The following is a 27,527-nucleotide window of genomic DNA, read 5'->3' as shown; positions in this document are numbered from 1 at the left end:
ACTCCTGTCTACTCTGTTTCTAGGAGGCCTCTCAAGGCATCAGCCAGGAGGGACATCTGTGTCCTGGGGAGCATCAAGCACAGCATCGCCAGCCAGGCAAGGGAGGGGATTGTCCCGCTCTGCTCTGCACTGGTGCAGTCTCACCTTGAGTCCTGGAGGCAGTTTTGGGCACCACAATATAAGAAAGATACAAAGCTATTAGAGAGTATCCAAAGGAGGGCAACGAGGATGGTGAAGGGCCTTGAGGGGAAACTGTATGAGGAACAGCTGAGGGCACTTGACCTGTTCAGCCTGGAGAAGCAGAGACTGAGGGGAGACCTCATCCCTGTCTACAACTTCCTCATGAGGGGAAGCGGTGGGGGGGATACGGATCTCTTCACCCTCATGGCCAGTGACAGGACTCGAGGAAATGGCAAGAAGCTGAGTCAGGTGAGGTTTAGTTTCAATATCAGGAAAAGGTTTTTCCCCCAGAGGGTGGTTGGGCACTTGAACAGGCTCCCCAGGGAAGTGGTTACTGCACCAAGCCTGACAGAGTTCAAGAAGTGTTTGGACAATACTCTCAGGCACATGGTGTGACTCTTGGGGATGGTGCTGTGCAGGGCCAGGAGTTGGACTCAATGATCTTTGAGGGTCCCTTCCAAATCAGCAGATTCTATGATTCTATGATTCTATGATTCTATGATTCTATGATTCTATGATCCCTTTCTGCAGCGCTGCTCTCAAGACACTCCTGTCCCAATTTATAATTGTGCCCAGTGTTACTCCATCCCAGGTGCAGAATCCAGCATTTGGTCTTGTTAAATGTCATGCCATTGATGACTGCCCAATCCTCCAATCTAGATCCATCTGCAAGGCCTCTCATCCCTCAAAAGATTCAACAGCACCTCCCAGTTTAGTATTATCAGCAAAGTTGCTAATTGTGCATTCAGCTCCTGCATTCAGATCATTGATAGAACTGGCCCTAGAATTGAGCCCTGAGGAATACCACTAGTAAACAGTCCAGAAAAACTACATCACTTGCCTTCCCTTCATCCACTAGGCGGATGACCTTATCACTAGTTAAACGTGACTTTCCCTTTGTGAACCCATGTTGACTGTGCCTGATGATTGCATTGTCCTTTAAATGCCTTTCAATGGTACCCAGTATGATCTTCTCCATAATTTTTCTAGGTACTGAGGGTAGACTAACAGGTCTGTAGTTTCCAGTGTCTTCCCTCACACCCTTCTTGAAAATTAGAATAACATTGGCTAGCTTCCATTCATCAGGGACCTCCCCAGACTCCCAAGATCTTGGGTAGATGATCAAGATGGATCCTGCCATAACTTCTGCTAGCTCCTTCAGTACTCCAGGATCCATCCCAGCAGGGCCCGTGAATTTATGAACATTCAGCTGATACAATTGTTCCCTTACAATTTCAGTGTCCACAAATGCAAAGTCACAGGTGTTGGTATTTTGGGTTTGTCTATTTTTTCCAAAGTCTCTCCCCATTACTGGAGGGATCGAGGAAAACACTACCTGTGCCCCTGAATCTTTTAGAACTCTTTCCAGGGCCCTGAAATCTCTTTTGATTGACCTTGGACTTTTTGTTGCAACACGAAAGAACCAGACTGAGTAATAGGCTGAAAGCTATGCTAAGTCCTTCAGTTGTCTGGTGATATCCCTGATTCAGGCCCCAGGGAGGCAGCAAACTTCCCTGAAAAGAGCATTCATTCTGCAAATCAGTGCTTCTGTTCTACTCAGGAGTCACCAATGACCATAACTTGCCATTGTTTTTTCTCAGCAGTGCTCTTAATGCAGGTCTTGTGGGTTGGTTGACCTGATCTTGGTGAGAGTGCTTGCATAGGTTACTCCTCTTCTGTCTCATTATGCACTTCGTCTACCATACCCAGGTTCTCATACTTGTTTTGCAAAGGTAGCTGAAAGGGTAAGGAGGGGTTCCTCTTAGAGCTCCATGCAGTAACTTGCCTCCACCCCTCCCTATCCCTTGTAATGCTTTCTTCCTCCTGGTACAGAACAGATCTTGGACCTACCTCCATAGTCACCACGCTGAGTTGACTTCTGTGTACCAGAGATGGCAGAGCACAGCTTGGCTAATCTCCTTGGACTCCTCAGTCTGCCCACCTCCTCCTGAAGCTGGGCCACCAGGCAGAGCAGTTAATCTACCTGGTCACACTTCCCACAGGCATTTACCATCACCCTTTATTTCCAGGAATATCCTTGTACACACCCCATAATCTGAAGCTTGTGTGGTCACATGCTTTGACAGGAGATCTGTCTGTGTGACTGCATTGGTTGAACTTATACTGGGTGCTAGAAGCTCAGGAGAAACAGAGGACATGGCTTTCTGCCAGGTGGTCACCATGCTGCTGCATGCCTGCCTGCTGGGTCCTGCAAAGGCATGTAGGAACCCAGATTAAGGATTCAGAGGAAGGAACTCCCTGTCCAGGCCTCTTACAGAGTTGTCTGAGGAGACCCTCAGCCCCAATGCCCTTATGTGAAACTCATGAGGATGAGTCAATGTTGGAACATGTTTTCGACTGAGGGGTGTTGCTGCCTTGGGGTATGGGGCGTGATAGGAGGCAGGGGAAGAGTATTTTGGGATTGCACAGGACTCAGGATATTTAGGGAAGGCCAGGAAAGGGAGGAGTCTAGGTGATTTGGGAAGGAATGAGTGTGGGAAAATGGAAGGGTAGGGAAATTAAAAATACAGAGTGGCTACCATGGAAGAGAAACCACTTCTGTTTATTATACTATATGTATCTGTTATCTTCCTTATCACCTTTTCATGTGAGTGTGTGTGCAATTTAATAGTCTCTTTTAGTTGATCTCAAATAGCTTTAAAAAAGAATAACAAATCCTTATATCAGCCAAGTGGGCAGATATTATTCATTATAAAAACTTGGAACAAATACAGACCGTAGTTATTTGTCTAAAGTCACTGCTTCATAAGAGAACAGAAATGAAAAACCACAACCCCTAAGTTCCGTCTCTGTGAAGGCCAGTGAACTATAGTCCCTCACAGCATAGTCTGACAAGAAACCTCTTGTCTTGGGGTGACTTTATGTTGTGTATCCCATATCGCTGCCCTATGCCCAGAAATTAATTTTTGTACCTTTCTATGCCTTTAAACTGAGCCTGAGAGGGGGGAGGAAAAACTGAGCAAAACTTTTTCAAAGCAGTCTGCAGCTTGTTCAAGGTCACACAGAGATAGAGACTTTTTTTTCAGCTGCGGCAGGAGAGCAGGAGGGAAGGGAAGCACCCGGCTTGCTTTTCTTTCCAGCCACCTTTAGGCAGTTTTTTTCCTCAGCTCTTTTTCCTTCGGAGAGTTGAACTTTTGTTTTCCTGGGACTTTGTTTTTTTCCTTTTTCTCTCTGTTGGACGGTTTCAACATCAGGATACATTGGGAGGACTTTCCACTGAGGCGTTGGCCCTGGAGGTGAGCCCACCACCCTGTCCCAGCTCCAAGGAGGGGGAGAGAGAGATCTACGGAAGGACTCTGAAATTTTTCCAGGTTTCTCTCAGCTGGATGAGGGGTTTTATTATTTAGCTTTTCCCGTGTGTTTGTTAAATAAATAGTTTTTTATCTCTTTCACTTTCCTTCGAGGAAAATTTATTTTTTCCTGAACCTGGTGGGGGAGGGGTGGTTGTGCCTTCTCTCAGAGGATATATTTCTAAATTTGACCAAACCGACACACCTCTTTATTATACAGTATTTCAGCTGGTGGGGGGGTCCGTGGCTCTGACCCAGGAAGAGGTGACTGGTCCGGAGAGATGGTCCCGAAAGGGATCGCCTTCCCGAGGCCCAGTGTCTTCCTCTCACCTGCTGGCAAAGGAGGGCCCTTGCAGAGGCTATCAGCTCTTTAGTGATTATCAGCTCGTGATTCCAGCTCAGCTCTGCAGGGCATCCTCCAGGCCAAACCAGACCAGAGAGAGACGAGAGGCCCGTGTGGCTGGTTCCGCACAGAGGTAGCTTTATTGTTGGTCCCCTCCGGCGAAGGGGAAGCCAGGGACGAGTTCTCCCCCTCCCACAGAGCTAGGTGGCTTTTATAGGGATACAGGGGATCAGCGGGGGACCAATGGGTTACAGAGGGTCTGAGACAGACCAATGGGTTACAGAGGGTCTGGGACGGACCAATGGGTTACAGAGGGTCTGGGACGGACCAATGGGTTACAGAAAGATCTGCATAGTGTCTCTCAAAGGATTGTGGGTCCACTTTTCCTCGCCGTGACCCAAGAAGCGGCTGCCCCTTTCAGGGAGTCCTGCTGGGCGATTGCAAAATCTCTTGTCTCAGCAGGGATCCCTCCAGGGCAAGGGCTGGGCATATCCCACAACTCCCCCTTCTGTATTTAAAAAGGCATTCCCAGCAGCCTTTCTGCAGCAACGTAGGAGGCAAGAGAACATAAGTAACACAATAATAATTACAATGAATACCCACAAAACTCCCTTAATCAAAGATGCAATCCATCCCGTTATTCCCCATCGTCCAAAAAGGTCTTTGACCCAGTCTAGGCTCTTATCTACTTTTAGGTCCTTTACTAGTTCTTGTAGTTTTTGGATGTTTGCCTGGATGGATGTTGAGTGTGAAGAGAGATTGAAGCAGCACATCCCTTCAAAGTCTTGGCAGCCATGTCCGTGGGCAAGCAGTAGGTAGTCTATTGCTGCTCGATTCTGTAGGGTTGCGTGTCTGGTAGTCTCCTCATCTCTTAAAAGATCGCTCAAGGCGGCAGATGTCGCATTAGCTTGTTTGCTTAGCCAACACCCTAGGTGATTGATATCCCCAAGGGCCTTGAGTGCAGCTAACCAAGGGGTGAATACGGAAGCTGCAACTTGTCCTGCCTTATTCCAGTTGTAAATGTGGCTGTCACAGCTTTCGTCAAACTCAGAAAAGGATCTCTTTTGACGTGTTGATGTGTCTGTTTGTTTCCAATTATGTAACAATGTAATATTTGGGGTGAGAGTAGAAAGCTTGCCAAGGCTACAGGGGCCTCCTTGGAGGCGTGAGGGGATCCCGGCCCATACTCTGTCACCACAGATAAGAAAGACTCCCCGGGGCAACACTTTTGGGTGGAGAGTGGACACAGAGAGTACGTGGCTGGTGTAATTGCACCAATCTTGACTATTATAGGCTTTGTTAGATGGCGATATGTCTTTTCTGTATGTATTTTTTGCTTGGTCAATCCCTGGCCAGCGTTGGCTTTGTAGTCTAAAGTAAAATTTGACACAATATGTTGCTTTGGAGGACCCCAGCAGGTTTAATTCTTGGGGTTCATCTCGAGCATTTGGCAGAATCTTTGTCCACTCATCCCAAGTATCTACCGGGTTGGGCCTCTTACCTGTGGTGCGGAGGAGTTCTGAGTTAGTGATGGGCCAATCATCTGCTACTAAGGGAATTCCTACCAGGCACGTAGAGAGTGGGTTGTCTACGCTTCCCATGGACAGGCACAGATTGTCTTGATTGAGTGTCTTTGCTAAGGTCACCCAAACATTATGGCTAGGCTGTGGGACAAGCCAGCTGAAGGCGTGTGGTACGGCGAAGAACATCGAGGCAGCGGTGAGGACAGCATCAACGTAGATAAATTTCATCTTTGGGCGGGGATGGGGCTTCTGAGAGGGAATATAAGCAAGATTTGTTAGCTCTGTGGAGGGAGGGGAGGTTTTGGGGTTTAGGGAGGTTTGACAAAGGTTGAGGGAAGGGGGTATTTTGGGGTAACAAGGGGTGATAACATATAAACTAAGGATCAGTTTTTTCAGGCTGTGTCTGGCCTACGGCCTGACTTTTTGCTGTAGCTTCTTGTTCAGCTTTCTGTTTCGTCTGCTGCCTTGTGGTGGGACGATCTTTTTCCTGGTTGGTGGGCATCTGGCGACGTTTTCGTCTCCATGCCGAGCTGGTCTGGTTTTGGGGAGGTCCTGTATTTGTCTCAGGAGAGTTCTTTGTGTTTGTGGTAGCAGTGTTTGTAGGGCCTAAGTATGGTTTTATACTTTTTCCTGGGAACCACTTCGGGCAGGATGGTAGTTGGACACAGGCGTAGCCTCTCCCCCAGGTAATCAATTGGAAAGGCCCAGAGACCTGGTGTGATTCAGGGTCCTTTACCAGCACTGGAGGCTTCTCTGTGAGCTTAGCTTGGGTTGAATTTGAGAAGTGGCGGAGTACTGGGGGGTCAGGCTCTGACGACGTACCATTTAGGAAGTTAATGACATAGAGAGCCTTACAGAGTCTTTCAACAGGAGACAAGATTTCTGTTTCTCTCCGTTGCTGGTTGAGGACTCTTTTTAGGGTTTGGTGGGTCCTTTCTACAATGGATTGTCCTGTGGGATTGCTGGGTATGCCTGTCTTGTGTTTTATTCCCCATTGGTTGAAGAAATCTTTTAGCTTATGAGAGGTGTAGGCAGGCCCATTATCTGTTTTGATTTCTTCAGGGACTCCCAGGGTGGCGAAGGCAAGGAGGAAATGCTTGATGACGTGGACGGCACTTTCCCCTGCATGGGCTGATGCAAACACTGCCCCAGAAAATGTGTCAACTGACACGTGCACATATTTGGATCTCCCAAAGGATGGGAAGTGTGTTACATCAGTTTGCCACAATTGGCAGCTGTTCAGACCACGGGGGTTGACTCCGGTACCCATAGATGGTATTTGGTAGTTCTGGCAGTTCGGGCACGTTGCAATGATCGCTTTTGCTTGATCTTTTGAAAGCTTGAACATTCTGACGAGGGCAGGAATATTTTGGTGAAAAAATGCATGTGACAACTTCGCCTGGGCAAAGATGTCAGGGACGTTTGCAGTCTCTGCTGGCATGGCCAGTGCATCTGCTCTCCTGTTCCCTTCGGCAATGGGACCAGGGAGGTCGGTGTGTGACCTCACATGCATAATGTAGTAGGGCTGTTTTCTGTGTGAGATTAAATGGATTAATGTAGAGACCAATTGATATAATTTTTTGTTGGAGACCTCCTTTAGAAAAGCATGTTCAGCCCTCATAGCTATACCAGCGACATAAGCCGAATCAGTGACCAAATTAAAAGGTTCATCTTTAAACTTCTCAAAGGCTCTGACGACAGCTGCTAACTCAGCAATCTGTGGAGATCCCTCTACTATTTGGATATCAGATTCCCATTTTTGGGTATTGGGTTGTCTCCATGTCAGGACAGACCGATGTGACGAACCTGACCCATCGGTAAAGACGGTCAGAGCTTTAAGAGGTTTTCTACTTTGGATTAATTTTGGAATCAAATTAAAAGCTGCATCACGGTAGAAAAGTCTATGTTTTGGCATGTGAATGGAAATTTGGCCTGTGTAGCTATCTAGGGCCAACTGGAGGCTCTCATTAGTCTGGAGCAACAGCTTCAGATCTCCAGTGGTCAATGGCAAGTATATGCATGTGAACTCACACCCTGCAAGAGAGCGGAGACGAGTTCTGGCCTTTTTTATTAAATGTGCCATTACTTCTTGGAAGGTGGTTAATGTCTTTGTAGGTTGATGGCTTGTGAAGACCCATTCAAGTATCAGCAAAGGGTCTCTGAGTTGAGGGTCCCATTGGAAGATTAGTCCATGGAAACGGGGAGCTTTACCCAAAACTGCAAACTGAAGAGGCAGGCTGGGTTCAACGCGATGGGCTTGGCGTGAAGACAGGGCTTCCTGGACTTTGGCGATGGTATCTCGGGCTTCAGGTGTGAGGGCGCATGGAGAGTCCAAATCTTTGCTGCCATGGAGGAGGTTGAAGAGAGGAGCAAGGTCTTCTGTTGTGACTCCCAGTAGGGGGCGTATCCAATTTATGGATCCGCACAGGCTGTGTAAGTCCCTTAGGGTTTTAGGGTCCTTTTTGATGGCGAGTTGCTGGGGTACGATGGTTCTCTCCCGGATCTGGAGGCCGAGGTAAGTCCATGGGCTGGAGTGCTGCACTTTGTCCTCACGAATCTCAAATCCTGCTTCTTCTATGGCCTCAATTGTCTTTTTAAGAGTTCTGTCCAAGTAAGTCTTTTCTGATGCACAGATTAGTATGTCATCCATGTAGTGGTAAATGATTGCCTCTGGGAACAGGCTCCTGATGGGGGACAGAATGTGGGCGACGTACCACTGGCAGATGGTCGGGCTGTTCTTCATGCCTTGTGGGAGGACGAGCCAATGGTATCTTCTGAGTGGGGCTTCATCGTTAAGAGAGGGGATGGAGAAGGCGAACCGTGGTGCATCCTTGGGATGGAGCGGGATGTTAAAGAAACAGTCTTTAATGTCTATGATGGCCAGCAGCCAGTCTCGGGGCAGCATCGCTGGTGATGGCAGGCCGGGTTGGAGGGGGCCCATGTCTTCAATGACCTCATTGATCTTTCGTAGGTCATGGAGTAGTCTCCATTTGTTTGTGCCGGGCTTTTTCAGCACAAAGACAGGGGAATTCCAAGGGCTGGTGGTCTCGGTGATATGACCTTTGGCAAGTTGCTTTTCTACCAGGGCTTCTAGCGCGCTGAGTTTTTCTTTTTCAAGGGGCCACTGCCTTGTCCATTTTGGGTTGTCAGTCTTCCAGGTGAGCGGGGGAGTAGATGGCAGCGCGCGTTTCTCAGTGGCCCCAGTCAGAAATCCTGGCTGGGAATGGTAAGAGTGGCACCCCATTGGGATAGAAGGTCTCTGCCCCATAGGGTGATGGGGGCTCTTACCACGAATGGTCGGGTGGTCGCTATCTTGCCCTCAGGTCCTTCAATGACAACATTTCGTTTGCTTCTCATGGACACTGCAACTCCACCAATCCCGGAGATCATACCTGCCACTGGCTCCAGTTCCCAATTCCCTGGCCACTCGGAGCGGGCGATGATGGTCACGTCTGCTCCGGTGTCCAGCATCCCTGGGCGGTAGACCCTCTCTCCTTTACAGAACAAGCTGCACTCGATGGTTGGTTTATTTGAGCCCACAATCTCTATCCACATTGATGTAGGATTGAGAGGAAGCTGTTCTGGGCGGTTCTGTGGAAGTAAAAAGGCTTGGGCAATTGGTGTTCCCTGTGGGAGAAAGAAAGGTATGTCTGTGCAGCAAAGCTGGACAAGAATTTCTTGTCCAGGTTGCACTGTTTGTATCTCAGGTAATACAAAGAGTTGTTCTGGACCATGGATGGTATCGCTTAGGATAAGAATGTCCCATGGGCCGTCATGCGGTCCATACTTTCCTGTGGGAATACGATAAAAACGCTTGTCAACAAAGTTAAATGGCAGTGATGTTACCAGTTGGCGTCTGGTCCCGATCGGTAGCGCTCCGTGTGTTGGATCCTTCTCATGTGTTCTGGGATCGCCTGGGATGATGGTGCCGGGTGAGGTCCAGTTGTCTGCTCTCGGTGGTCCGATGTGGAGTTCACAGCCGGGGCGGGGTAGTATGGCCTTTGATTTGTTGTCTGGGCGCGGGGCCTTGACACCGCGCTCCGATAGAAGTTTTTTGGACGCTGCTGGTGCTGTTGCTGTCTCTGGTGCCTTTGGTAGGCGGCACGACGGTCCTGGGTGGGTGACCTTTGTGGGCAGTCCTTTATAAAGTGTCCAAGTTCACCACAATAGAAACAGCGGGTGTTCTCCTTAGAGACTGCTGCAGCAAATGCACCAGAAACTCCCTCTGTGATGCCCTTTACAACTGCTTGGGTCATTGTGTTCTCTGTGGATGTGTGTCTAGTACAGCTCTCTATCATTTGTTCTATTGTAGGTTCTGTGTCCATGGGTAGGGCCCTCAAGATATTCTTACATTGTTCATTAGCATTTACCATGGCAAGTTTGCCCAAAAGTTCCTTTCGTCCATCTGGACTTTCTATCTGTTTTTCTAAGCTAGCTTTTAAACGATCAACAAACTGAATGAAGCTTTCATTTGCTGACTGTTTGATGTTAGAGAAATATTGTGTAGGAACAGAATCATCAGGGGTAAGAAACAGTGATGTCTTAGCTGCAGTAGCTATGTCTTGTAATGCTACTTCAGGTAAGGTCGTAGCTTGATCTAGGGGTTTTTGGAGGTCACCTTCTCCAGCCAGTTGTTCTATTGTCCAATCTGTCTGATTTGCATCTTTAGCATAAGTGTCAGACAGTGTTTTTAAATGTCTTTTCCAATGTCTTTCCCATAACATATATTCAGCAGGGGAAAGGATGCAATTAATAAGGTTTTTAATATCATGTGGTACTAATGTATAGGCAGAGAAAGTGGCTTCCAAGAGGTTTCTAAAGAAATGTGACCCTCTCCCATGTTCTTTTGCTGCCTTGCAAAGCTCTTTGATTTCTTTGTATGGGATAGGTTCCCATATTTTTGTAGTTGGACCACCCCTCCTCCCTCTTCCTATAATGACTGGAAAGGCTGAAATTTTCTGAGCCAATTCCCAATCTCCCTCCCGGTTCGCTTCCCTGCGTGTCTGTGCCCATCGGTCCTCCGATTCAGAGTCAGAGCCACTGCTACTGTCATCTGAACAGGAGGAATAAGCTGTGGCAGGGCGGGGCTGGGATACAGGGGGCGTAGCGCGGCGTTTTTGAAATGCCGACTTTCCTTTACCTAGGTCGGGAATAGCGGGGGGTCGGGGGTGGTTTGAGGGGTGGGAAGGGGTCTCTTTATGGCAGCATGGGGGTGGAGAGGTTGTACAGCAGCAGGTCGTTTGGGGAGAGGTCGGGTTACAGGTAGTGCCGGTTTCGCAATTCCATGTGGAGTCGGGATGGGCGAAAGGAGGGTGGGGGGGGGTGGTGGGCTCTAGCGCAGCAGCGGGGGGAATGGGGATTGCGCAAGATGCAGCTGGGGAGGGGGGGAGCGGATGTGCCGGCGCGTGCCAGGGTCTATGGGCGATAGCGTGGGGCGGTGCCGCGGATAGCTGGATCCCGCCAGCGGCGAGAGGGGCGGATGCTGGCGGGGGGCGTGACGCCTGTTCTGGGCCCCACAGTGCATGCGCGGGGCTCTGCGGGACGGGCCCCGTGTTGTACCATGGCTGCTCCGTGGGTGCAGGGGGGGGCAGCGGCGGCGGGGCGGCTCGCTGGGACGGGGCCGCCGTGCTGGGGTGGGGGGAGAACAGGGCCGCGTGTGGCAGGGATACGGCAGGAGGCTGGGACGCGGTGGGGTGGGGGGGGTCGGAGGCACCGCGGGCCGGTGCGAGAGGGGGAAGGGTGGTGCCGTGCGGGGAGGGCTGCGAGATACCAGGGGCACAGGGAGGCGGGGCTGGGGGCGGCTCAGGGGCATCCATCCCGGGAAGGGGGGATGGGTCTGGGATGGATCCCGCGCGCGCTGCCTGGGGGGTGGCAGCGGAACCGAGGGGGCGAGCGGGGGGGGGGCGGGCCCGGGAGGACCGCCGGGAACAGGGGATCGGGGAAGGGAAGTAGGGGGGCCGACGCCCCGGCCGGGCCAGGGTCGGGACGGCCGGCCGAGTCCGCGCTCTGGCTGGCCGTTTCCAGAGGCGGAGAGGGGGGGTGGGAGGGGGGAAGGGCAGAGAAGGGCTTTGGCGGAGAGGGGGGTTTCGCACGACACGTTTTAACCAGTAAATGAAATAAAGGAATGAATTTGGAAACGGAGAGGTTTCCCGAGACTTGAGAAGAATACAGTTTGTTTCCCACACTGTCCCAGAATGAATCAGAAAGAACAGAATCTGTAGTAGCATCAGGGAAATTTAGAGCTATCCAATTACTGAAAGATTTAAGCTTTTTCTTAGAAAGAATACCTTTAGAGAATTTAAAGTCAGATTTTAAGAGAAGATTCAGAAGAAAGGGGTATAGGTCTCTCTCAGAATGGGAAAGGCTGGGTTTAGCTTGCCTTTGTCCCATCTTAGTCCCTCCCTCAGCAGAAAAAGAGAAAAAAAAAAAAAACAAACCAAAAGTAAAATGCGCGCAAAAGAAGGAGAGCCCGAAACTTAAACTTACAAATCCTGTTTTCTGGTGGGGCTGGCTCCTGGAAAGGTCTGCTGGGGGGGTGGTCTGGCAGTTCGATCCTCAGGGACTTCAGTCCTTGGTGGGAGGTGAGGGTCTCGAACTGTCCTCGTCCAAAAGTCCTGCTAAAACGTAGGCCTATCTTCAGAGGGTCAGCACACGAACGGCTGGTTCTGTCTTGGTGATCAAGACGCAGCTCAGGCCAGGTCCGGGATCCGGGGGTCCCGGGGTCCAGGGCTGTTCGGGCGCCAGTTATTTCAGCTGGTGGGGGGGTCCGTGGCTCTGACCCAGGAAGAGGTGACTGGTCCGGAGAGATGGTCCCGAAAGGGATCGCCTTCCCGAGGCCCAGTGTCTTCCTCTCACCTGCTGGCAAAGGAGGGCCCTTGCAGAGGCTATCAGCTCTTTAGTGATTATCAGCTCGTGATTCCAGCTCAGCTCTGCAGGGCATCCTCCAGGCCAAACCAGACCAGAGAGAGACGAGAGGCCCGTGTGGCTGGTTCCGCACAGAGGTAGCTTTATTGTTGGTCCCCTCCGGCGAAGGGGAAGCCAGGGACGAGTTCTCCCCCTCCCACAGAGCTAGGTGGCTTTTATAGGGATACAGGGGATCAGCGGGGGACCAATGGGTTACAGAGGGTCTGAGACAGACCAATGGGTTACAGAGGGTCTGGGACGGACCAATGGGTTACAGAGGGTCTGGGACGGACCAATGGGTTACAGAAAGATCTGCATAGTGTCTCTCAAAGGATTGTGGGTCCACTTTTCCTCGCCGTGACCCAAGAAGCGGCTGCCCCTTTCAGGGAGTCCTGCTGGGCGATTGCAAAATCTCTTGTCTCAGCAGGGATCCCTCCAGGGCAAGGGCTGGGCATATCCCACAATACAGGACTACACAAACATTTCCTAGTCAAAGTTCAACCTAAGCTTTTGCCATGGTTACTGCAGTCTGCTTCAGCTTCTCTCAGGATCAGCCCTTCAGTTATGAAATATTTTCCAAATGTTCAAAAAATAAAAGATACATTCAAACCTTGGTCAGAGCCATAAACGAGATATTTCACTTAATAATTGTTAACCCAAAGCAAATATGTTTGCATTTTCTAGAATTAACAAAGTTGTTAACAATATTTGCGTGTATAGTTCATAACATTTTCACTTATGAGCTCTTCATTTGGACAGGGTAAATGTTGATTCAAAGCAACAATAATTGCCCACTAACCTTTGCCAGGTCCACCAAAGTGTTGGCTTGATCGTTCAGTTTCCTTTGTTCCATTTTTACACTTCTTAATCTAAAAAGTGGAATTTTAAGTCAGATTTTTGTGTGTGCACATGTGCACCTGTGTGGTCATCTTAGGACTTTTTAAAAGCATGCGTAAAACTTACAAGAGCAGATAACTGCATGGACAATGCCTCAAGTGCTTTGTATAAAGTCAGAATTGGTCATGTGTCTAGTACAATGAGAAACATGCGTCTTCAACACCGCAAAAGAAAAAATGCAGAGAAATGTCATGTCCTTGAGACTATTGTTTGCCATGGGTAAAGTTGCATTCAAAAGGGGACGTAATTTATCCAGACTATATGAAAACCAACATGTTCCTCAAAGCCTCAGTGTTGTTATAAGTAGATATAGGAAGAAACAAAACAAATGATTTTTGTCATTAATGTTGTGACTAATCAAGAATCTTCCCATGCCTACATGACTAGATACAGGTATTAGCCCTGCTCTGTCAGAAATGGATTGAATTAGCAGTTGGTTTAACCTGATGGAAATACAGTGATAAGTGAGTTTCTCATTACATTTAAACAGATCTTCCATCTGACCAGCAGCCAAATAACCAACATACTTGTGGATACATTTAATTTTCTTACCACTCTGAATATTTGTGAATTTAAATATGCTTACATTTAAAACTTACATGAGACATATGTTTCCAATGCACTATTTAAATGGGACTGCTCTATAAAATATGAAAGAATCAGGGGTACATTTTCTCTTTAATGCTTAGATAGCTGCATTATTATTAATTAGTGATGCACATACTGTGAAAGATATGCAATTGACCTTTCCTAGGTGTTCCCTGAATCAAACTCCATGTTTTTCAGATTAACTACTACACGAGTGATTTTTAGATGTGATTTTAAAAAATAAGCAAATTATCTCTGAAGTATAAGTGGGTTCTCATTTATATATATATGGCACAGACTGGAAAACACATCTCTAGGTAGCAGTAAGTCTTTAGCTGCAGCAGCCAAATTAAAATTAAAATGGCAGATCTTTGTACTTAAATTTATTACAAGGAAATATGAAACAATTTTTTAATTTTTATGTACTTCACTTATCACAGCAAAAGATTATGATTCTGGATTGTGTGTCCATGGCAGCAATCAGACCACTGAAGTTCACAAGTAAAGATTCTCTTTTTTTGCATGCAAACTGTAGTAAATTCTGCAAATTTAGGGAGGAACAACTCATACAACTTACTTCCGAGCTCTGTTTTCGTTTTGTTGAAATAAGAGACAAAACAGAAGACAAACTGTAAAATACACTAAAACAACCAAATGAGCACAATAGGTGCACCTTCCCATTAACTATCCCCTGCTTATTTTTTCTTTTTGCAATATATAAAGTCTTACTACTGATTTCACCTTCCTCTTATTAAGTGTGCATGAGAAAGAAAAAAAGGCTGACATCAGCTGAAGAGAGAAATTACAGGCAATATTTTTAGACTTCTGAGGGATGTGATTGTGAGTTTGAGGCTGTTATCATTATCTACTCTGATTTCTTGAATAAAATTGGCCTTGAAACTTCACACCTTTTATTCCTGTCTCCAGCCCAATGATTGGGAAGGTGAGGGAGGGGAAACAATAAAAAACTTAGGAATCCAGAAAGACAGAAGAGAGCCATTTGCAACCAAGAGGTCCTATGTTTCCTTGAGAAAAGTTCAAAGATGCAAGGGGAGAGAAAACAAATTGCACACAGTACTCTTCTGCAGCTGGAAGAAAGAAGACTGCTAGAACAATGTTTCTATCCATGGTCCATTTCTCAGCATACTGAGAAAATTATCCAATTTTCTTGCTTAAATACAACAAGTTTTGGAATAGGTAGCAAAGTGCTAAAGGACAAGAGAGAAATATAATATTAACATAGATACTCAAAGCTTGGCTGGTATGGCTAGGAAAATATGACTGGTGCCACCTTCACACACCTCCCCCCCATGATTAATGAATTTTTAAGATAGGTGCAGAACACCACTTTACAACTTGTGAAGCTTTTCAGGGTTAAATTATATATAAAGCTGTGGATCAAACCTCCCATGCTTTTAAATTTAGATTCCTCTTTTCATGCACAAATGTATATACATGCACACACAGAAAATAAATAACAAGGTTTAAATGTTATGGAGTAACCTTTGCACTCAGGGATTCAAGTCCAGTAAAGGACATACAGGACATGACACCTATCCCACAACCCCTGCCATTCCTCCCAAATCCTTTAAGCTAAGCAGGATGACAGAACTAATAAAATCCCCTTTTTATCTACCAGAAAATGCCTCAGCTTTTGTAGACTCTTTTGCCTTTTTTCTAAAAGAGCACAGTAACATTTAACCCTGAAAGTTTGCTAAATATTATATAGTAATTAAGGTTTGTAGAATAGTTCATATCTTCTATCAGGAATGTAGGTGAGTCAGCTGGATGCTACCCCCAGATCTCCTCACAGCCCCAGTCACACACAGATCCATGCTTAGAAATTATAAAAACATCCATTTAAAATTAATCTTTATCAATCTACCTCTCCCCAGAATGTCATGGAAAACCCATTTCACAGGTGATGCAAAAGAGCTGTATAGGCATCTCAAATAGAACAGACAAATAGCAGCATGGGTCCTGCATATTCCTTATGATGAGTCTGTGGCTGCTGGGGACAAAAGTCTTTTTATTTCTCTCATGTAGTCCAAGGAAGTGAAACTGAATCACTGTACAATTTTAGCTCACTGTGGCTTAGAAAACTCTTACAAACACTCTCAACAATTTGACATTACCCTGTGCTGCACATGACCAGAGTATTTTCTTTTCTAAATAGATACTACAGTAAAACTTTGTCTTACTCTGAAAGAAAGAGAAAATGCAAACTCAAGAGCACAATTCTAGGAAGGGAGTGCATGTGTGAGGGAAGGAGAATGTGTGCAGAAGAGGAAGAGTGCACAAAGAGGACGAAGAGTGTGTGCAAGAGAAAGAAAAGGAGAAGAGAGCAAGGGTGGTGAGGGGGAAAAAGGGGGGGGAGAGAGACAAAAAGATACTGAGAGACACCAAGAGAGAACGAAAGACTGTAAAAGAGGGGAGTGCTTGCAGTTTTGTCAGAAAGAAACATGGGGGGGTGGGGAGGGAGAGAGAGAGAAAAAGTGAAACAGAGAATAAAAGGGGGAAAGCAAGCAAGAGAAAGAGACAGAGAGAAAACCAGGAAAGGGGAAAGAGAACAACAGGGGCATATGAGAGATTGAGAGGGATAAAGAGGGAGGGGGGAGGAAGAGGGAGAAAGAAAAAGGAGTGAAAAGACAGAACAATACAGAGTATGACAGAATAAGAGAGAGAGAGAGATCTATTGTGACAGAAAGAAACTTAGAGAGGGAAAGAGAGGTGGGGGAGATGGAGAGACAGACATGTAGCAAGAAAGAGACACTAAAAGGTAGTGAGAGAGTATGGAAGGGAACGAGGTGGAGCTGAGAGAGGAAGAGATCCAGAAGAGGGATGAGAGAAAATGAGTCAGAATGAGAAAAAGAGAGAATAAGGAAAAGGGAACAAGAGGGGAGGAGAGAGAGACAGTGCTCAGACAGGAAAAACAAGGTAAAATTGTACTTACTGATGAATAGCTTGCAAGAATTTTCGTTGATGTTTTCTTACTTTTGCATGGTCTACCTTTTTAACCAGCTTTGTACTTTTATAAATTAACCATGTTTCCCTGAGTACATTGGCCGCTGCATTTTTCACCTGTTTCATAAAAGAAAAACACCAGGCTGACAAAAATAGCATAATGGGTTTTTTTTTTTTCTTTTCTAATATAAAGTCTTTCTAAATCACTTAAGACTGTTTAACTGTAGGAAGTGAGTACATGAAGAAGCTGCAGCAGTGAGGCCAGAAAGCAATTGCTGAGCAATTTCCATGTTGTTTATAAAAGTGATATTGGGACAAACTTTCTTTCCATCTGGAAATTACTTCTCCCTTTTGAAAAGAGTTAGGGCCATTTGTTGTTTATGACAATATAAATTACAGTGAAGGATTATTAATTTCTTATTTGTATGGCAATTAACTTGATGCATTTTATAGGATCATAAGATTTATATCTTTTGTGTTCTGTCATTGTTGCCTTTGTTTCTCTTAGCAATTTAACAGTCTTATAACTTTTCAGAGCTGTTAGAAAAGGGTTTTTTGCTTGTTTTATTTTTATATTTTTCCTTATTCTGGTTTCTTTCTTACCATTCTTAGAGGAGATGAAAAAACAACTTGTCAATAAATGTAGCCAGTGTTATATTTCATGAGTGCTTTGATTTTTTTTTTTTTTAATTAGGCTTTCTATAAAATGTTAAACACAAGAATACCTACAGTTCCCTCCTAGGCTCTTCAATATTCCCAATAATATTTTAAAGCAATTGACAAAGAATTTCAATGAAATAATAATTAATGACAGAATTACTAGGCTACTTGCAAAGGCTAGTTCTTGTTATTGATCTGTATTTTCTTTCCCTCTGGCTTTGTATCATGCCAGTCAATGCAGTGTCAGAACTAACCAAATGTATAGATAAAGACATTTTAGGAATGCTATGCAGTAGCTCTTCCCAGCAGCAGTTCCAAAACTTGAAACCATAAAAGCACTGAAGGACTTTGATCCTGACTTTAATGGAAGCAGAATCAGATTTGAGACTTCCTCAAGACCTCTAGCCCTCACATTTCCAGAAGATGTGGTTGTCTTCAGGCTGTGAGGAAACATCTCTAGTATCTGTGTAATGGATTTGTGATCTGAGGTACATCTGAGATTTGGTTGTTTGTTTTGCTTGCTTTTCATTTCCTTTGAGTTTCATGTGTCTGAAACTACCAAAACACCACTTGGATACAGTATTAAACTGATATTTAGATTTATATGAAGGATATCTGAGTAGAATAAACCTTAAAATTCTATATTTTCTCATATGCTGCATGGAAGCATATCAGTTTAATATAGATATCTTTAGTTTTGCATCTTTTAACTGTTGGTTATATCAATTACCTTTCAGCTGCAAGGACCCTCTAGAGAAGAATTTTCAAATCCTCAAAATCTGAGAACCTGCTGTTGCCCTCAACTTCAAAGAGAAGCTCGGGGCATTCAATTCTTCCACATAGCACCTTGCAAAATCACACCCATGAAAAAGTTAGATAAAAGAATGGAGCATGAAACCATTTAAAACAAATACAGAAATAAATTTAATGCACATTTCCTTTTCAGTTGTGAATATAAAGTGTAACTTACTCTTTTAGTTAGCTGGGTGTCCATCATGAAATTGTGTACATGTTTTTCAGCTTTGGTAAGTTCTAACTTCCTTGCAACCACAGCTACCACCAGTGCAGTGCACCCAGCACCCTGAAAACAACAAAACAAACCCTCAAGATGTTACTACTGCATTTTGCAGAGTTTTTAATGGAAGTTTCTCCTTTGCTGTAGTATAGGAGAAAGTTTCACGAAGGATGTCTGGACTTCAGGCGGCTCTCTTGAAAGCTGTTTATTGCATAGGCGAAGTTACAGCATTTCAGGGAGTGGGTATCCAGAGCCAGCCCTACAGCTGTCAGCTACAGCTTGTAGGCATACCTGAAGCCCCTTTCTGTTCAAGTTAAAAAGCATTTTATACTTTTCTTTGCAGAGTATCTTAATACATAACAACCAATAAGCACCATACACAATACCTTTACATTTGCCTATAGCCTATCATAACTACTACCATCACCATATTATAGTCATTATTATCCAATCCCAAGAGTAAGTAAGTTACAATTTAAGCTTACAGTGGAAAATTCTCAGACCTTTCTTCTACCTGCCACATCGACATGTCTCGTTTGCCTGCGATATCTCTCTTTTTTGGTAAAGACATGTTTTCTATTTACTTATGCTCTTCTTGAGACTTATTTACTTGGTGAAAAACATGCCTTTGTTTGTAGTCACATACCTTTGTCCTAATCATAAAAATCTCCTTCCAACTTATCTCCAACCTTTGCCTTCTCAGTTACTCAGCGAACAGTGTTTCAGCAAAACATCTTTTATTCTATACCAAAACTTGCTTTCATTTCTATCTCATCCTCAGTTTCTACATTCAGAGATCTTTCTGCCAAGCCTACATATCTGTGAAACTTTCTTACCAAACTTTCATCCTCCCCAACACTGTAGAAATATGGTAGGCATCAGGTGATTGATCCCTGGTAAACATGCTACAGCTATTTCAGTTCATAATAATAGAAGTCAGCAATTGCAGACTGGTAAACTGCCAAGGCATCAAAATAATTGGTGAGCAGCATTATTTAAAAGTCCTGCTTTTTTACCTTCAGGAGTTGAAAATTCAAACACATTCCATTTCTAGTGCATAAACAGAGGGGGCGATCAAAACAATTTTAAAGTCACAATGAGTAATCCAAGGGTGATCAAAAGAGAGTTCAAGGCCCTGGGACAGTTGGTGAGGGAATTGGGAGCACAGGTTATTTTTTCCTCTATTCTTCCCATGTGCAGGCAGTGACACTGAAAGAAACAGATGCACCCAGTCTATTAATACATGGCTCCATGGCTGGTGTCACCACAAAAATTTTGGGTTCTTTGACAATAGGATGCCCTACATGGCACCAGGCTTGCTGACATCAGATGGGATTCATGTCTCTCAAAGGGGGAAGAGGGTCTTGGGTCTGGAGCTAGAGTGGCTTATTGATAGGGCTTTACACTAGATATGAAGAGGGACGAGGTGTATCATCAGAAGTCCTTGTGATAAGGTGTGGGATGACATGCCATCCTGATATCGAGCCCCTCAAGATTTGAGCCCCTCAAGATTTGAACCAAATGTTACAATTTTTTTTAGTTGTTAATCAGTAGCTATAGCTAGTCAGTTATGATTAAGCAATTGCATTGTGAATTTTGTAGGCTTGACTAATCCTTTGTTTTAAGGGAAAGGGAACAGAATCCAAAGATGAATGGGCTGTCAGGGCAAGAACCAGCAGGAGTGAAGTCAGCAGGACTGAGCAGTAACTGGGGGAAAAGGTAATTTCAGCAGTTGCAGATCACAACCACCAACCCATTGACCACCTACTCAAAACAGACCCCCAACTCAACTGAAGAGAAGAACTGTGCCTGCACACTAATTAGCATGAGAAGCAAGATCTATAGCTAGCAAATAGGGGTTTAAGTACTGATTAATGCAAAAGCTATGCAATCTGTAATCAATAAATACTGATGCCTGTTTTTTAAAATGTATAAATAGTGTAAAGTTTTGATGATCGGGGACCCAGCCTTTTGGGGTTTACCACCTGGCTTCCAACTTTGTGCAAACTAGAATAAGAAAATAGAAATACCTCACCTCAGTGTGCAAATTGGTGTGGACCACTGGGTAACAAGCCTGCACTTGGGACAACAATCCCACTCATACCAGTTAAATGCCAGAGCCAGCAAGAGATGCCCAGAATCTGAAGAGGGATTGCAGGTCAGCAGGACAGCACCGAGGAACTCCAGCCACTCCAGACAGAAAGTCAGCTTCATTGGGGGCCCTACTTAAATGCCTCTATGCTAACATACACAGCATGGGGAATAAACAGGAGGAATTAGAGACGTGCACACACCTGCAGGAGTATGATCTTGCTGGCATCACAGAAACATGGTGGGATGACTCCTTTGACTGGAGCATTGGAATGGAAGGATACAAGCTCTTTAGGAAGGACAGGCAGAGGAGACAAGGAGACCATGTTGCCCTCTATGTCAATGAACAGCGGGAGTGCATGTGATGCCTGAAGAGGCCTCCTAGAAACAGAGACTAGACAGGAGTAAAGGAATAAAAGTAGGTATTTATTTGAAAGGCCTTCAAAGGTACCTCTGGGGAGCCAGAGGCTATTACCAAGATCGACCCCAAGATGGACAACAGGTCACGAGTTCTTCACACTTTTATAGGTTTGGTTCATTTGCATATCAGGGTTAATTCTCCAGCTTCAGTTTAATGATGTAATTTCCCCTCTGCTTGCCCCCCTTAGAGGGTCTTTGGTTTATACTTTTTGGGCCTAGAACGGTCTAGATGTCCTTGAAGAGCAGGCCTGGAGAGGCTTTGTTATGTCTACCTAGCATGAGAGAGCAGAAATTAACAGGCTACAAGAATCTTTCAGAGTTACACACTAAGCAGTACAGAATTTGAAAAATATAACAGTTAAAACCTAGGGCATCACATGGAGCACCTGAGGATGGATGAGGAGCTTATGGATAGGGACTAAAGGGAGGACAGGGACAGGTGACATCATAGTGGGTCGTCTGCTACAGGCCTCCTGACCAGGAAGATCAAGCCAGTGAGGCTTCTATAGACAGATAGGAGCTGTCTCACATTCACAGCCCTGGTCCTCATGGGGGACTTCAACCACCTTGACATCTGTTGATGGGACAACACAGCAGGGCATAAGCAATCCAGGAGGTTACTGGAATGTGTTGATGACAACTTCTTTCTCCAAGTAAAAGAGAAGCCAATGAGGAGAGGTGCTATGCTGGACCTTATTCTCACCAACAAGGAGGGGCTGGTAGGGAATGTGAAGCTCAAGGGCAGCCTGGGCTGCTGCAATCACAAAATGGTGGAGTTCAAGATCCTTTGGAGAGCGAGGATGATGTACAATAAGCTCACTGCCCTGGGCTTCAGGAGGGCAGACTTTGGCTTCTTCAGGGGTCTGCTTGGTAGAGTGCCATGGGATAGAGCCCTGAAGGAAAGAAAGGCCCAAGAGAGCTACATGATATTCAAGGATTGTTTCCTGCAGGTTCAGGGACAATGCATCCCTACAAAGAAGTAGTCAGGGAAGAATGCCAAGAGGCCTGCATGAATGAACAAGCAGCTCCTGGACAAACTTAAACATAAACAGGTAGCCTACAGAGGATGGAAGCAGGGAAAGGGAGCCTGGGAGAAATACAGAGACATGGCCAGGGATTTGGTTAGGAAAGCTAAAGCATTGGCAGAAGTAAATTGTTGCAGCGGGGATACTGCAACACGATGCACCAAACAAGGAGTCCTGTGGAAAGAAATATATATAGACAGATTCTTGGTAGATGTTTCAGAGAGGTTTATTTCCCCATCTGCGTGGCCGGAGCTCTGCCGAGGAACTCTTACAGTCACGGGACCCCAGGGTCCTTCCCAGCGCAGGGAAACACAAAACAATCAATGGGGAACGAGGCTGACCAGGGGCTAGGAAACCCCATCTCTGTTCCCTCAGGGCCCCTCTCCCAGGGCTACATGGCAGGGGGAGGAGACCCCGACAGTAAATCTGGCCAAGGACATCAAGGGTGACAAAAAAGCTTCTTTAGGTACATCAGTGATAAAAAAGACTAGGGAAGGATATGATAGACCTGGTTACCCAGGACATGGAGAAGGGTGAGGTACTCAGGGACTTTTTTTGCTTCAGCCTTCACCAGCAAGTGTTCCAGACACACCGCCTGAGTTGCAGAAGGTGAAAGCAGGGATTGGGAGAATGAAGAAATGCCTGCTGTAGAAGACCAGGTTCGAGACCATTTAAAGAACCTGAAGGTGCACAAGTCCATGGGACCCAATGAGATAAATCCATGGGTCCTGAGGGAACTGGTAGAAGAAGTGGCTAAGCCACTATCCATCATATTTGAGAAGTGGTCGCAGTCTGGTGGTGTTCGCACTGACTAGAAAGGGGAAATAAGGAAGGCCTGGTGTTCCAGTTTGGCCAAATTTAGAAATATATCCTCTGAGAGAAGGCACAACCACCCCTCCCCCACCAGGTTCGGGAAAAATACATTTTCCTCGAAGGAAAGTGAAGAAGATAAAACTATTTATTTAACAAACACACGGGAAAGGAAAATAATGCTAAATGATAAAATCTTTCGCTGTGGAGGAAAAACCCGGGAAAGTGTTCGAGGCCTCCCTTTGGTCTCCTCGGAGCTGGGGCTTGGCCCAGGGCCAGGCCCTCTGTGCCCGGTGGAAAGTCCTCCCGATGTGCTCTGATGTTAAAGCAATCAAGCAGTCCAGTAGAAAAAGGGAAAAATCCGAAATTCCAGGGAAGGAAAAATTCAACTCTCAGTCTCTCTCCAGAGAAAAAACAGCTGAACCACTGGCCAAAACAAACTGTCCTGGAAGCAGCCAGCTGGGTGCTTCGTCCCTCCCCTGCCGCAGCTGGAAACAAATTGCTATCTGTGTGTGACCTTGAACAAGCTGCAAAATGCTTTGAAAAAGTTTTGCTCAGCGTTTTCCTTACCCCTCTCAGGCTCAGTTTAGAGGCATAGAAAGGCACAAAAATTAATTTCTGCGCATAGGCAGCGATATGGGATACACATCATAACGTCACCCCAAGACATTCCACCCCTTATCCCATATTGTTGGCTCAATGCCCAAACTAAGATATTCTAATTCTACACCCACATTAATACATATATATATACACACTATATATGAACAGTGACAGTGACAAGCAGCAAGCAGGGGTATACAAGCATTTCATGCTGCAGGTGGTTTTCATACAACAATCAGATCTCCCTGTGGTACACAACGTGTTGTTCCATCTTTCTGCATTACCCACCATGTGCAACCAGGTCCCTGAGCAAAGACAACCCCACGGGTGGGTTTGTCTGTACTCGGGGCAGAATTCATCCACACAGCCTTTCCTAACAGACCTCTGACATGCACTACTGGGACCTTATCTCCATCTACTGTATGCAGGGATTCAGATTGGGCTGGACCAGCTCTATTGGTGGAACCTCGGGTGTTAACTAACCAGGTGGCCTTTGCCAGATGCTGTTCCCAATTTTTGAAAGTTCCTCCACCTAGTGCCTTCAAAGTGATTTTTAAGCAGTCCATTTCACCGTTCCACTTTGCCTGCAGCTGGCGCATGGTAAGGGATGTTGTACACCCACTCAATGCCATGTTCTCTAGCCCAGGTGTTTATAAGGCTATTCTTGAAATGAGTCCCATTGTCAGATTCAATTCTCTCAGGGGTACCATGCCTCCAAAGGACTTGCTTCTCAAGGCCCAGGATGGTGTTCCGGGCTGTAGCGTGAGGCACAGGGTAGGTCTCTAGCCATCCAGTGGTGGCTTCTACCATCGTGAGCACATAGCGCTTGCCTTGGCGGGTTTGAGGCAGTGTGATGTAATCAATCTGCCAGGCCTCCCCATACTTGTATTTGGACCACCGCCCACCATACCACAGGGGCTTCACCCGCTTGGCCTGCTTGATCGCAGCGCATGTCTTACAGTCATGGATAACCTGGGAGATACTGTCCATGGTTAGATCCAACCCTCGATCTCGTGCCCACTTATAGGTGGCACCTCTGCCCTGATGGCCTGAGGCATCATGGGCCCATCAAGCTAGGAACAACTCTCCTTTATGTTTCCAATCTAAGTCTATCTGTGACACCTCTATCTTTGCAGCCTGATCTACCTGCTTGTTGTTTTGGTGTTCTTCATTAGCCCTATTCTTGGGGACATGGGCATCTACATGGCGGACTTTCACAACCAGCTTTCTTACTCGGGCAGCAATGTCTTTCCACTCTTCAGCAGCCCACATTATTTTTCCCCTATGCTGCCAATTAGCTTTTTCCCACTTTTCCAGCCATCCCCATAGAGCATTGGCTACCATCCATGAATCAGTGTAGAGGTAGAGCTTTGGCCATTTCTATCTTTCAGCAATGTCCAGGGCTAGTTGAACAGCTTTGAGTTCAGCGAGTTGGCTTGATCCGCCTTCTCCTTCAGTAGCTTCTGCAACCCGTCGTGTGGGACTCCATACAGCTGCTTTCTACTTTCCTTTCATCCCTACGATTTGACAAGAACGGTCGGTTAAAAGAGCGCAGCGTGTGTCTTCTGATGGCAGTTGGTTGTACGGTGGAGCTTCTTCAGCACATGTCACTTGTTCTTGTTCTTCTTCATCAGTGAGACCAAAGTTTTCACCTTCAGGCCAATTTGTGATTATTTCCAAATCCCAGAGCGATTCAGTTTTCCGATACAGGCGTGCTGTGTGATGAGAGCAATCCATTTGCTCCATGTGGCATTGGTGGCATGGTGGGTAGAGGGAACCTCTGCTTTGAACATCCACCCCAGCACTGGTAATCAGGGTGACAGGAAGAGTTGTGCTTCAGTGCCAATTACATCTGAGACGGCTTGGATTCCTTCATAGGCTGCCAAGATTTCCTTCTCTGTGGGAGTGTAGTTGGCTTCTGACCCTCTGTAGCTTCGGCTCCAGAATCCCAGTGGTCGACCTCGAGTCTCACCAGGCACTTTCTGCCAGAGGCTCCAGGACAGGCAATGGCTCGCAGCTGCAGAGTAGAGCACGTTCTTCACCTCTGGTCCTGTCCTGACTGGGCCAAGGGCTACGGCGTGAGCGATTTCCTGCTTGATCTGGGTGAAGGCTTGTTGCTATTCAGGGCCCCAGTGGAAATCGTTCTTCTTGCGGGTAACCAGGTAAAGAGGACTCACAATCTGGCTGTACTCAGGAATATGCATCCTCCAAAAGCCTATGGTGCCTAGGAAAGCTTGTGTTTCCTTCTTGTTGGTTGGTGGAGACATTGCAGTGATCTTATTGATGACCTCAGTGGGAATCTGACGCCGTCCATCTTGCCACTTCACTCCCAGGAACTGGATCTCTTGAGCAGGTCCCTTGACTTTGCTCTTCTTGATGGCGAAACCAGCTTCCAGGAGAATCCGGATAACTTTCTCTCCTTTCTCAAACACTTCTGTTGTGGTGTTCCCCATCACAATGATATCATCAATGTACTGCAGATGTTCTGGAGCCTCACCCTTGTCTAGTGCAGCCTGGATCAGTCCATGGCAGATGGTGGGACTGTGCTTCCACCCTGGGGGCAGTCGGTTCCAGGTGTACTGCACACCCCTCCAGGTGAAAGCAAACTGAGGCCTGCACTCTGCTGCCAAAGGAATGGAGAAAAATGCATTGGCAATGTCAATAGTGGCATACCACTTTGCTGCTTTCAACTCCAGCTCATACTGGAGCTCCAACATGTCGGGCACAGCAGCGCTCAATAGTGGAGTCACTTCATTCAAGGCACGATAGTCCACAGTCAATCTCCATTCTCCTTCCAATTTGCGCACAGGCCAAATGGGGCTGTTGAAGGGTGAGTGGGTCTTGCTGACCACCCCTTGGCTCTCCAGCTCACGGATCATCTTGTGGATGGGAATCACAGCATCTCGAGTTGTCCGGTACTGTCAGCAGTGCACTGTTGAGGTAGCAATTGTTACTCTTTGTTCTTCCACCTTCAGAAGGCTGACTGCAGATGGGTTCTCTGATAGCCCGGACAAAGTGTTCACTTGCTTAATGCCCTCTGTCTCCACAGCAGCTATTCCAAAAGCCCACCTGAGTCCCTTTGGGTCTCTGAAATACCCACTTCGGAGGAAGTCTATGCCCAAAATGCACGGGGCCTCTGGGCCAGTCACAATGAGATGTTTCTTCCACTCATTTCCGGTCAGGCTCACCTCAGCTTCCACCAAGGTCAAATTTTGTGATCCACCTGTTACACCAGCAATAGAAACAGATTCTACCCCCACATGCTGCGATGGGATTATTGTACACTGTGCACCAGTGTCAACCAAGGCATCATATTTTTGTGGTTCTGATGTAACAGGCCAACGAATCCACACAGTCCAAAAAACACGGTTTTCCCTGGCCTCTACCTGGCTAGAGGCAGCGCCCCTCTAGTCCTGGTTATCCTTCTTTCCCTGGGCCTGCATCTTAGAGGTTCCTTCATGGGAATTGGACATGCCATCGTCTTTTCCATAATTTCCGGCAGTTTGGCTACAGGCAACTGGAGCTATTTCCTTTTTAGTGGAACTTCCTTTCTGAGACTTGCACTCCTTCAATTCACGCACTCATGCTGCCAGTTGTCCACCCCACCTCTTCACGTCTTCCCCACTGTCACACAGGAATTTCCACAGCTCACTTTGTGGGATGTTCCTTCTCTCTGGGGAATGTCCGCTTTTGGTATCAGAATCTCTGATCTGTACTGTCGAGATTTGGAGAAGGCACTCTTTCATCTCCTGGAGACTCTTCTCCATCTTATCTTCCATTTTCTGCACCCGTGTTTCCACAGCTGTGATTTTTGCATGTGTTGGGCCATGTACGGAGTCTGCATATGCTCGGAGCTTCACTGCCCCAAGATGGGGTGCCACTAAATTTGTTCTGCTTTGGCCAAATTTAGAAATATATCCTCTGAGAGAAGGCACAACCACCCCTCCCCCACCAGGTTCGGGAAAAAATAAATTTTCCTCAAAGGAAAGTGAAGGAGATAAAACTATTGATTTACCAAAACACATAGGAAAAGGAAAATAGTGCTAAATAATAAAATCTTTCGCTGTGGAGGAAAAACCTGGGAAAGTGTTAGAGTCCTCCCTTTGGTCTCCTCAGAGCTGGGGCTTGGCCCAGGGCCAGGCCCTCTGCACTCGGTGGAAAGTCCTCCTGATGTGTTCTAATATTGAAGCAGTC

The 27,527-nt window shown here is 46.3% G+C and overlaps 1 protein-coding gene across 1 annotated transcript in view; it reads right to left on the bottom strand.

Annotated features, from left to right (window-relative positions):
- The window catches only part of LOC138102919 (small conductance calcium-activated potassium channel protein 2-like), an 827,954-nt gene that overhangs the window by 12,164 nt on the left and 788,263 nt on the right, over positions 1 to 27,527 (bottom strand). The window contains exons 6-8 of the mRNA XM_069000710.1: positions 18,340 to 18,450; positions 16,699 to 16,826; positions 13,060 to 13,129 (exon numbers count right to left, since the gene is read on the bottom strand). Of these exons, the coding sequence (XP_068856811.1) occupies positions 13,060 to 13,129; positions 16,699 to 16,826; positions 18,340 to 18,450 (309 nt within the window). The remainder of the gene's footprint in view (positions 1 to 13,059; positions 13,130 to 16,698; positions 16,827 to 18,339; positions 18,451 to 27,527) is intronic.

The sequence above is a fragment of the Aphelocoma coerulescens genome (genome assembly GCF_041296385.1).
Source record: "Aphelocoma coerulescens isolate FSJ_1873_10779 chromosome W unlocalized genomic scaffold, UR_Acoe_1.0 ChrW_unloc_scaf_5, whole genome shotgun sequence".
NCBI lineage: Eukaryota > Metazoa > Chordata > Aves > Passeriformes > Corvidae > Aphelocoma > Aphelocoma coerulescens.
This window is presented reverse-complemented; position numbering and strand designations above follow the sequence as displayed.